Source organism: Sorex araneus, chromosome 7 (genome assembly GCF_027595985.1).
Source record: "Sorex araneus isolate mSorAra2 chromosome 7, mSorAra2.pri, whole genome shotgun sequence".
NCBI lineage: Eukaryota > Metazoa > Chordata > Mammalia > Eulipotyphla > Soricidae > Sorex > Sorex araneus.
Window position 1 is genome coordinate 69,427,709 of NC_073308.1, and position 12,244 is coordinate 69,439,952.

At 52.7% G+C, this 12,244-nt stretch overlaps 1 protein-coding gene across 1 annotated transcript in view; it reads left to right on the forward strand.

Moving 5' to 3' along the window:
- Positions 1-12,244, forward strand: part of ELF2 (E74 like ETS transcription factor 2) — a 48,428-nt gene that overhangs the window by 4,983 nt on the left and 31,201 nt on the right. The window contains 1 exon segment of the mRNA XM_004606212.2: positions 676-841. Within this exon segment, the coding sequence (XP_004606269.2) occupies positions 676-841 (166 nt within the window).

Here is a 12,244-nt window from a genome sequence, read left to right on the forward strand (position 1 = left end):
CGATGCACAGGGGTTACTCCTGGCTCTGCACTCAGGAATTACTCCTGGCGGTGCTCAGGGGACCATATGGGATGCTGGGAATTGAACCCGGGTCGGCCGCGTGCAAGGCAAACGCCCTACCCGCTGTGCTATTGCTCCAGCCCCACAAATTTTATTTTAAATAAAATTTGTATAATACTTTATACAAAATAGTCTTATGTATACACACATACCATTTAAGAATAGAGAATAGCAAAAAGAATATTTATGTAGGGGGCTGGAGTGATAGCACAGTGGGTAGGGCGTTTGCCTTGCACACGGCCGACCCTGGTTCGAATCCCAGCATCCCATATGGTCCCCTGAGCACCGCCTGGAGTAATTCCTGAGTGCATGAGTCAGGAGTGACCCCTGTGCATCGCCGGGTGTGACCCAAAGAAAGCAAAAAAAAAAAAAAAAAAAAGAATATGTATGTAAAAACTATGTCATGGAGTCAGAGCGGATTTGACCCCTGATACCGCCTGAGTGCCTCCGGGTGTGGTCACAGAGCCAGGAAGGACATTAACGGCTTCCCCGTGTTCGGTTTCTTGCTTCTGTCCCGGATCCCTGAGACCCCGTGGCCCCGGCATCGGTCTGAGCTGTGTGTAGGTGCGGCCGGCTCGGGAGTGGCGCCTGACGGCTTCTTCCCCGCTCTCGTAGGGAAGCGAGAAGGTTCCCGAGTACCCGGCCGTGATCGTGGAGCCGGTGCCGAGCGCCAGGCTGGAGCAGGGCTACGCGGCGCAGGTGCTGGTGTACGACGACGAGACGTACCTGATGCAGGACGTGGCGGAGGAGCAGGAGGTGGAGACGGAGACCGTGGAGACGGGTAAGGGCCTTCGCGCTCCTCGGGGCCGTGTGAGCCGGGAGACCCAGACGCTCGCGGGACACGGGTTTTCATCGCCGTTCTCGTGCCTTGCACCGGGGGCCTAGGACAGAGCTATCGGGCCGTAACTGGCATTTTGAGCACTTGCTTGTGAGTACTGCCGAGTGATTACTTGAGATCTGGTCAGTCGAGGAGAGTAACTTTTCCACAATCGAGTGGTCCTGTCCCATGACCGCTAGGGCGTCCCCCGAGCCTGGGGGCAGAGCTAGTTCCTTTCCGAAGAAGCGTTCTCGTAGTCATCCGCTAGAGTCCTCTTTCCGTCTTCTCCAGTTTTGGTATTTTAGTCTCTGTTGTGAGGTAGCTGTATATTTAATTTGGATGGTCTAGGATGTCTGATTATTTTTAATTTAATTAATTAATTTATTTGCTTTTTGGGTCACACCTGGCGATGCACAGGGGTTACTCCTGGCTCTGCACTCAAGAATCACCTCCGGCAATGCTCAGGGGACCATGTGGGATGCTGGGATTCGAACCCTACTACCCTACCTGCTGTGCTATCGCCCCAGCCCCGGATGTCTGATTATTAAAGAAATCTTTTTACTGTGGAGTGTCGGGCTAGAGAGATGGTCCAGCGGGTAGCGCGTTTGCCCTGCATGTGGCGAGCCCCAGGGTCCAGCCCGGGCATCTCGGATGGTCCCCCTAGTGCGGCCAGGAGGGATTCCTGAGTGAGTCAGAAGTTAGCCTTGAGTATTACTGGGTGTGATCAAAATTTAAAATAAAAAATTTTAGAGGGATTATATTATTTTATGATTAGAATTGCAAAACTTGGGCTGGAGCGATAGAACAGCGGATGGAGTGTTTGCCTTGTACGTGGCCAACCCGGGTTCGATTCCCAGCATCCCATATGGTCCCCCGAGCACCGCCAGGAGTAATTCCTGAGTGCAAATCTAGGAGTAACCCCTGTGCATTGCCAGGTGTGACCCAAAAAAGCAAAATAAATAAATAAATAAACAAAAACCTTGAAAAATCTCTTAGAAAAAAAAAGAATTGCAAAACTTTGTTTTTGGTTAACAAGGGAAAAAATTTCTTTGCTAGGTTTACAGCTGTGATAAACATTCCTCACCACGCAGACGCCTTCTGTAAAAGGAGCAAGTTGGGGTGGGGAAGTTGGTGTCTCTGTGGCTTAGCGGGAGCCGTGGCCCGCGTCAGCCGCCCCAGCGCAGGCTGCCCTTCCCGCCCATCACGTCCGGGGGAGGCCACGGCGGCCTCTTGCCAAGCAGCTGGGGTCGGGGGAACAGGACAGTCTGTGCCCGGGGGGGGGGGGGGGGCGGTGTCCAGTGCCCGGAGTGTCAAGACGGTGGACTGAGCAGGTGGGGGGAGGGGCTGTGCCCCGGCCCGAGTCAGGTGACGTGCCCGCTGCAGGTGGCCAGGGGGAAAGGATGGACAGACGGTCCCGGCTTGGTGCTGCGTGAGGTTTTTAAGTAGGTGTTGCAATTTCCATCAGTAAAGCAGAAAATGTGTGACCGGAGACGAAAGTATCACAGCCTGAGTGAAAGACACAGAACTCGTGTGAAACGTCTGGAAGATGTTTTAAGACAAGAAGAAAGACTTGACTTAGGTTGTAGATTTGAGACTCTCTTGGGGGGGTGGCCCACACCTAGCACTGCTCAGGGCTTACTCCTTGCTCAGTGCTCAGGGATACTCCTTGCTCAGTGCTCAGGGGTTCTTCCTGGGGTGGGGTTTAGGAGGCCATGTGAGGTTCTGGGGACCGATCCGGATCAGCTGTGTGCAAGGCGAGCACCTCATTCGCTGTGCTTTCTCTGGCCCCACAAACTGGAAACTTTGCCCACCACGTTCATCCCATTTCCTTGGGCCAGCAGGAAGTCTCACCTGCCGTCGGCCATGCAGACCCCACTGTTTGAACGATAAAAACTCCAGTACAAAGTTAGGGTATTTGTCACGTCAGAGCACCAGAGCATGTTGGCTGGATCAGATTAATCTTACACTTCGTTGTCAAAGCTTCCTTCATTTCAGATCGCTCAGGCAAAAGCGTCTCAGGCGGTGACCGTAGTCTCCTCCCAGAATTTTACTTTCTCATTCTTGTAAAAGTCTGGGAAGGATGCTGTCATTGGCAGGGTGATTTAATTTTAATTTTTTTTAAATTCAATTTTTATAAAGTTCTTCACAATAGTTTATTGCATTCAATATTCCAACTCCAGTCCTACCACCATTACACCTTCCCACCATCATTATTCTGAATTTTCATAAACACCACCCAAGTCTGCCCCAGTAGCAGGCCCTAAATATTTTATTCTGTATTGCTTGTTATGAATAATTTGCTAAAAATGATCCAAAAAAAGTTTCCTTAGAAGAAGGTGTATGAGGATTGCTGTATCTCACCTTGAACGTGCATCTGCGGGCTCTAGGAATTCTAAAATTTTAAACAGGGCGATATAGCTGGAGTTAAATTATTATTATTATTTTTTTTTGGTGTCACACCAGGCGATGCACAGGGTTTACTCCTAGCTCTGCATTCAGGAATTACTCCTGGCGGTGCTCAGGGAACCAATGGGATGCTGGGATTCGAACCCGGGTCGGCCGCGTGCAAGGCAAACACCCTACCCGCTGTGCTATCGCTCCAGCCCCTGGAGTTAAATTTTTAGCTGGATGGTGATTTTGGGGTCTGGAGGCATCTCTGCAGTTTGTTGGTCTCTTCTGAGGTTTACTTGTGCGTCTCTGGACCGAGGCTGTTACTGGGCATCAGTGGCGCCAGGGGCAGTGTGTGGGGGACTGCAGAGTCCCGGAGAACAGGGCATGGGGAGGTTTCGGTCCTCAACCCGCACACCTGAGTCTTTCAACAGACTCACTCCTGCATGACGCTTGTCCCGATCCTGTGGAGGGGGCCTTGAGCATGGTGGGGACCGGGTTCTGGGGGTTTCCTGCTGTTGGAGCTCTGTTTGGCCGGGTGGGCAGGGTGACTTTTTAATACTGGGGAGAGCACAAACCAGTCTGAAGAGACAGTACAGCGGGTAGGGTGCCGGCCTTGAGTAAGGCTGACCCGGGTTCCATTCCAGCTGCCCATCCTGCGCCCACCAGGAGTGAGCCCTGAGCACTGCCGAACGCGACCCGAAAACCAAATGAACGGGCATGGTGACTTTGGAGCGCACCCAACAGTGCTCAGGGACTTCTGGTTCAGAGTCCAAGAGTGACCCCTGGTGGTGCTGGGGGACCAGATGTGGGCTGGGGATTGGAATCAGGCCTGTGCTTGGCTGCCTGCAAGGTGAGTGCTTGCTCCCTAGAACTCCTGGTCCCTCAGTGCGTGGCAGGAGGGTTGGCGCTGCACCTGGCCAAGCTCAGGGCTTTATTTCATTTTATTTTATTTTGCTTTTTGGGTCACACCCGGCGATGCACAGGGGTCACTCCTGGCTCTGCACTCAGGATTTACTCCTGGCGGTGCTCAGGGGACCATATGGGATGCCGGGAATCGAACCTGGGTCGGCCACGTGCAAGGCAAACGCCCTCCCCGCTGTGCTGTTGCTCCAGCCCCGCTCTGGGCTTTTTTTATTTGCTTTTTGGGTTGTACCCAATGATGCCCAGAGACTCCCCCCGGCTCTGCACTCAGGAATCCCTCCTGGCAGTGCTTGGGGGACCACTTTCAGTGCTGGCGATTGAGCCTGGTCAGTGCCACGCTGGGAGAGCACTGCACTAGCTCTCTGGCCCTCAGTGCAGTTTTAAGTGGGTCCAACTCTGAAAAATATTCTTTGGGCACAAGGAACATGAGGGAAAAGGTGGTTACAGTCTTTCTTTCTTTTTTTCTTTTGGATTTTGGGCTGTACCTGGTACTGCTCAGGGCTTGCTCCTGGCTCTGTGCTCAGGGGCATCTCCTGGCAAGCGCCCTGCCTGCTGTGTTGGGATCAGGTGCTCTTGTGATGATGTGGCTTCAGTTCCAAACAGTGGCTCGGGCCTCTTCCTGTGCACCCGCCTCAGCTGGGCTCCGCCGTCCACGGCTCCACAGACTGGCTGGTGCTCGCCATCCTGCCTGGCCTGCTCTTGGTGTGCCCTGGGCCCGTGTGGGTGCCCCTTGTCGAGGTGGTGGGGTCTGCATGGCAGGAAACGGCATGGGTCCTGGGAGATAGAAATACGACACTGGCCAGGGTCCCTGAAGAGGCGAGATTTGCTAGTGGGTTGAGCTCCAGGCTTTGTAATTAGACCTTCAAGAAGCAGAAGGGTCTGGAAGGTTTAGAATGGGAAGTGCAGTGTAATTAGCAGCTGGAGAGCAAGGTGCAGCGAGGGGAGCGGAGTTGGGCGGCGCTGTCTGGCGTTGCTGCCTCTCCTGGCTGTCTCTCCGGGGAGCTGCCCTGACGGCGCGGCAGGGCAGGCGGCGTGCTCGCGGGCAGGCGCCACTGCGGCCTCCATGGCTCTTGCAGTGATGACCATTGTGTCATGCACCAATTTGTTCACTAAAAATGCTTCAAAGTTTGTTTATTGCGGGGGGGGGTGTGTTTGAGCACACTTGGAGATGCTCAGGAGCTGCTCCTGGCTCAGTGCTCAGGAGGGACCCCAGCAGCGGCAGGGCTGGAGGGGGCGAGACTGTCCAGGAACGCAGAGAAGTTGGGGACCGAGTGCTGGTTTGCAGAGGAGCGTCTCAGGGGAAGTGGTTGGGTTTTCACAGGGCACTGTAGGGCCCCTCACGAGGCTGTCCCGGCCCCAAGAAAGCACCTCCTGGGGCTGGAGCGATCGATAGCACAGCGGGGAGGGCGTTTGCCTTGCACGCAACAGACCCGGGTTCGATTCCCAGCATCCCATATGGTCCCCCGAGCACCTCCAGGAGTAATTCCTGAGTGCAAAGCCAGGAGTAACCCCTGTGCATCGCTGGGTGTGATCCAAAAAGAAAAAAAAAAAAAAAAGAGAAGCACCTTTTGGGAGACCCCAGCCTTGCCCAGAGGAGCAGGAAGGAGCCGGGGAAGTGCTCAGATTTGATGGTCTCCAAGGGGCCCCTCCAGGGCCTGCTGCTGTTGCCTGACCAGCTGCTGGGCCAGAGGCAGGGAGCAGAGGGCAGGGGGCAGGGGGAGGGGGGCACGGAAGGCTCCCTGGATGCCCCTGGATGCTGCGGCTAGTAGGTAGATCAGTTCCTATGGAAACCACAGAGGTGCGTGAACTCCCCTGGAGAAGCTCCTGGAAATCTCCCTGAGGAGGAAAGCGCTGAATTCTGTGGTTCAAAGCTGTAAAGAACAAAGACGGAACTAAGATGCTTCCTTCAGGGGGGGTTTACATTTTAGCAAGATCCCGAGGCACCAGAGAGTCATCAGCTAGCAAAGGGGGTCCAAAGCCCAGGTTTGATTTTCTCTTCTCTGCAGCCCCGTGGGCAGCTTAGGGAGGGTCTGCCGGGCTGGGGGTCTGCCTCCCGCTTCTGCCCGCCCAGTCGTCTTGATTTGCAGGAGTGACGGTGGTTCGGGTGCTGCGGTGGTTCGGGTGCTGCGTCCAGCCTGCTCTGACCCCACCCACCTCCCCCTGCTCTGTTGCACCCCCCTCGTGACTCCTTCTCTGTGCTTGCGTCTGTCTGAGTTAGAGCCCCAGCAACAGGGATGCTTCATTGGAGTTCAGAGGTCACTCCTGTGCCAAATTCACAGATCCATGGAATCATCTAGAAGCCATCCTACCCAGCCCGTCATTATCTCGGCACTGGATGCGTACTGTTCTCCTCACTCACATGAACGGACTCTGCCATTTGTGCGTCCCAGCTTCTGCTCAGATACACCCTGTCAAGGACACGGTCAGGTAGGACCTGTCCTTGAAGGCCAAGGTCTGGAACTTTCCAGTGATTGCGGCCTGTACTAACACTCCTTGTCCTGGTCTCCCTCTGCCATGGAGTTTCACACACACACACACACACACACACACACACACACACACACACACACACACACACATACTCATTCACTCATACACACTCATATACACATACATATACACTCAGACACACTCATACACATATTCACATACACATACACGCACACTAATACACATACCAACACTCACTCATACACATTCTCATATACACACACACTCATTCACTGATACACACTCATACACCATACACACACTCATATACACACTCATTCACTCATACACACTCACACATAATACACACAAATAATACACACCAACACACACACTCATTCACTCATACACATTCTCATACACGCAGTCATATACACACACCGACACACACACACCGACAACCCCCCCCCCCACATATCTTCTGGCCCAAACTGAATGTTTTCCCCACCTGAGTTCCCCGCCCCCCCAGTGCTGCATTATTATCGAGGACCACAGGGGGGTGCTGGAGAGATAATGGAGCGGGAGTGGCACCTGCTGTCCCACAGAGCCCCAGGTTTGATCCGAGGCACCCCATAAAGTTCCCGGGCCTGCCAGGAGTGACCCAGGGTATAAACCCGGGAGTAAGCCCTCAGCACCTCTGGGTGTGGCCCATAAAAAACTAAACAGAAAGGAGCATCTATCTATGTAAAATCTTAAATACATCTTATTTTTTATGTTGAATGTTGGCTACCTTGGGATTATTTATTTATTTATTTATTTATTTATTTTTCCGCTTTTTTTGGGTCACAGGGGACCATTTGGGATTCTGGGATTCGAACCCTGGTTGGCTGTGTGCAAGGCAAACTCCCTACCCGCTGTACTGCTGTGCTATCGCTATAGCCCCACCTTGGGATTATTTAAAATATGAAAAGGTCACTGTCACTGTCATCCCATTGCTCATCGATTTGCTCGAGTGGGCACCAGTAACGTCTCCATTGTGAGACTTGTTACTGTTTTTGGCATATCGAATATGCCATGGTTAGCTTGCCAGGCTCTGCCGTGTGGGCGGGATACTCTGGGTTCTCCGAGAGGGGCGGAGGAATCGAACCTGGGTCAGCCACGTGCAAGGCAAATACCCTACCGCTGTGCTACCGCCCCAGCCCAAAAAACATTAATTGGTTATTCGAAATATTCTATCAAAGAAATAATCTTGCCATATTAACTTACTTTATAATCCCAGGCTCTCACCGTCCTTACAAATGCCCGAATCTGACTCTGTTTTGTTTCCTCACCTCCTCAGTGGTGTTCTGGCTGCTCCCACTTGCTGCCTGAGGCCCACCCCGTGGGGCGGAGCATTCGCACATACTGGCCCTTTGAGCTGTTTTTTTCTGGCCTATCAGGTGATTTTTTGGCTTTGTGTTTTGGACCACACCCGGCGAGCACAGGCCTTACTCCGGGCCCTGCACTCAGAAACCCTCCTTGGGGGGGGGAGGGGGAGGTGCTGGGAGCCAGGCCTGGTTGGCTGCACTCCCTCTCTAGCCTGCTTGGGTCACACCCGGCGAGGCTCAGGGGACCATATGGGGTGCTGGGGGTCGAACCCGGGTCGAGGCAGACGCCCTAGTGCTGTACTATCCCAACCCCCCCAAGATTTAAAAAAAACACACAAACCAAACAACTCACGCTCATTGGAAAATTGGGAAATATTGCGAAAAGTAAGTGATAAAAAATCACCCATCCTTTCACCTGTCAGAGGATAATAGCTACTGCTTTTTCACATGTTAATTACACATTAAAATGTACATTTTAAGCATAATTAGGTGCTATTATTATGTGATGCAAGTAGATGAATTCATCCTTGCTAACTAGTGCTGCTTGAAAGTGGTCTGATAGCTTCCTGCTTCCCCTGATCACGGGGAACAAAACTGTTTTTCACCAGGTCTGGAAACAAAAGATTTGGTCTTATTAGCAAAATCACCAAGAAAATGTGGAGCAGTTTGGTGACCGGCAATGTTTTATCTAGAGATTGTGAAAAAGATTCTCAACCGGCTAAAGCATTTGTAGAACACAGTGAGTAAGCTGTGAATTACAAAAAGGAAAAGCAAGTGAAAGTTTAGGATTTAAAAAGGTAGTTAAAAAAAAAAAACCATCTGGGGAATAAAAGCCAGCATTTGAGGTGGATAAGGCATTTGGCTTGCAGGAGGCCGACCTGGGTTTGATCACCGCACCCCATACTGTCCCCCAGCCTGCCGAGAGGGATCCCTGAGCACTGAGCACGGAGCCAGGAGTAAGTCCAGAGCACTGCAGGGTGTGACTCAGAAACAGAACCAGATTTCTCTCTTGGAAAAGCCCAGCTTCCCTCTGGAGACTCTGCCAGGCTGGGTGGCTTCGTGGTGAGCCGCGATGGCGCTTGTGTTTGTCACACGGCAGAAATCTTCCCTGTGGCACAGAAGGGCTCCTTTCATTAGAAAGTATGGTTGCACAGGGGCTAGAAGGTCCGGCATGGAAAACGGGGGCCTGAGAAGGAGCCTCTGGCCGGGACCTCCTGAGGGACACACTGAGCGTGGGAAGCTGGGCTGGTGTTAGTTTACCAGGCGCGGTGACACTTTGCCCTTGATCCCGCTCCTGCCTGTGTCACGGCACTGCTGCCTGCAGGGAACACACTATGCTTTCCACCGCTCTGCCTCCCCTCCCTGCCCCCTCCCTGCCCCCTCCCTGCCCCCTCCCTGCCCCCTCCCTGCCCCCTCCGGTGGCACGTTTCCTACTGAACACAGTCCTCACGGTCTTTGCTTCCCTTGTCTTTGGGTGTTGGTTGTCTCCGCGTAAGAGAGCACTTACTCTGTCCTGATCTCCCTCCCTCTGACAGCTTCACTCAGCCTCAGACTCTCTGGGTCCCTCCCTGGGGAAGCTTGACTTTACCTTTTCTCGGGGCCGAGTAATATTCCGTCCTGTGTCTGTACTGTCGTTTCTGTACCCAGTCATCTATTCTCGGACGCTTCAGTTGTTTCCAGATTTGGGTTGCTGGGATAGTGCTGGAACACAGGGGTGCCAATGCCATTTGTTTTTGGGCTCTTTCCACTTTCCAGCTTTCCAAGAGGTGCAGTTGCTGGGTCGAATAGGAACAGTATTCCTAGTTTTTTTTTAGGAGTGTCCATGTACTTTTCCAGAATGGCTGGACCAGTGGACGTTCCCAGCAGCAGTGAACGGGGGCCCTTTCTCCCTGCCTCCAGCCAGCGCTGCCTTCCTGTTCTGTTCTCTCTGAGGTGTGTCTGTCGCTGGCATGAGATGGTGTCTTGTTGCTTTAATTTGCATCATTGTTTAGAAAGTTTTTGAGTTACACTTGGTGATGCTCACTCCTGACTCTGCACTCAGGAATCGTTCCTGGCAGTGCTCGGGGACCATATGGGATGCCAGAAATCGAACAGGTTGGTCCTGTGCAAGGCAAATGCCCTACCTGCTGCACCGTCTCTCCCACCCCCTGAAGAGCAGTTGTTCATGTGCCTTTTGGTCATTTGTGTTTTTTCTTCGAGGAAGCTTTTGTTCATCTCTTTCCTTTTTTTTTTTTTTTTTGTCACACATGGCGATGCACAGGGGTTACTCCTGGCCCTCCACTCAGGAACTACTCCTGGCAGTGCTCAGGGGACCATATTGGATGCTGGGAATTAAACCCGGGTCAGCTGCATGCAAGGCAAACGCCCTACCCGCTGTGCTATCACTCCAGCCCCCTCTTTCTATTTTTTGATGTGGTCCAGGATTTTAATTCTTGACTGTCTTTGAAGAAAAAATGCTTAAGTTTAAAAAAAATTGTTTAAGTGTATTATTTAAAAGTATGCTTTTAAATACAAAGTAATTGAGAATGTGGAAGATAGGCATATTTTATTTTAATTAATTAATTAATTATTGCCTTTTGGGTCACACCCAGCAATGCTCAGGAATTATTCCTGCCTCTGCACTCAGGAATCACTCCTGGTCGTGCTCAGGGACCCATATGGGATGCTGGGGATTGAACCTGGGTCGGCCACGTGCAAGGCAAATGCCCTATCCGCTGTACTATCACTTCAGCCCAAATGAACACATTTTTATTTATTTATTTATTTGCTTTTTGGGTCACACCTGGCGTTGCACAGGGGTTACTCCTGGCTCTGCACTCAGGAATCACTCCTGTCGGTGCTCGGGGGACCATATGGGATGCTGGGAATCGAACCCGGGTCGGCCGCATGCAAGACAAAGGTTCTACCCCCTGTGCTATCGCTCCAGCCCCCAAATGAACACATTTTAATATAACAGTTAATTTCAGTTAGAACCAGAGTTTTATCACAATCATGTGTTACTATTTCAGTTTAATTTTCCTTAATTCATTTCTGATTTTGAGACCACCCCAGGTTGTACTCAGAACTTCCTCACGACTGCTTAGGTCTCACTCCTGGCTTTTCTCGGGGGTCCACACGTCGTGCCGGGGCTTGGCCCTGGCTTGGCCCCAGCCCCTGTATTCTCCGTTGGCTCAGAGTTTCTTTTCAAAAAAACTGTCATTTAAAGCAGTTTGCTCAGGAATTCTCTAACATAGCCATGAGCCTAGTGTACTTGGACATGTGCTTTACAGGCTACGGGGGAGATGGTGGCCTGCAGCAGGAACTTCCCTGTTAGTTCAATTAGCGGAAATGAAAAGAAAGTTGAAAATGGTGTTTTTATACTCTCTGAGAATGCGGTTTGCTGGGAAGCAGTCGCCCAGCTTGAAAGTCGGTCACCGCAGGTGTGCACTCGGGCTGGACTCGCGTCCCGTTGGCCCCGGGGGCGCGGGGGCAGGCGCCTTAGCCCCACCCGGCCACCTCGGCCCCTCAGGCGTCAAGGCACAGTCGTTGTTACTCCTCTTAGCGTTGGCCTGGGGCCACACCTGGCAGTGCCCAGGCTCCTGGGGTACTTGGGGGAGCGTGCCGTGCCGGGGGTCAGGATCGGGCCGGGTGAGCTGGGTCCCCTGGGTCCTGCTCTGGTCTTCTGTTTGCTGCTGTTTTGGGGACCGTTTAGCGCACTCGGGCTGATTCCTCGTGCTGTGCTCTGGGGTCACTCCCTCCTGGCGGGACTCAGGGGCCATGTGTGTTGCCGGGGACGGGGGTGCGAGGCGAGCCCCCACCCTGTACTGCCCTCCCATGTGCCCACGGAGTGGTTTTAACTGGACTTGGCCAACAGTGTGTCTGAAAAGCAGAATTGTGGGGAGTGCGAGGAGGGAGAGAGCCGTCACCAGGTGTGCTGGGCTGGGTCAGCGGCAGGTGCTGTCCTTGCAGCCAGCCTGGGTTCTGTCCATGGTGCCGCCAGGAGGGTTCCTGAGCACAGAGCCAGGAGCAATCTCTGAGCACAGCCCTAAACGAAAACAAAGGAAGGTTTCACTTGGGAAGTGATAAAGGCAAAAGCAAATCCTTGTGCTTGTAAAGGATGAGAAAGGTGGGTGTGGAGCGTTATCGCTGACACTTCTCCCATTCACCTCAGGTGCTCCGGAGTATTCTTGGAACCAGCTCGTTTCTTTCTGTGCGCTTGGACTGTGGCAGAGGTTCTGTGACCAGCGTGGGATGCTCATTGGCCTTATTTTCCCACTTA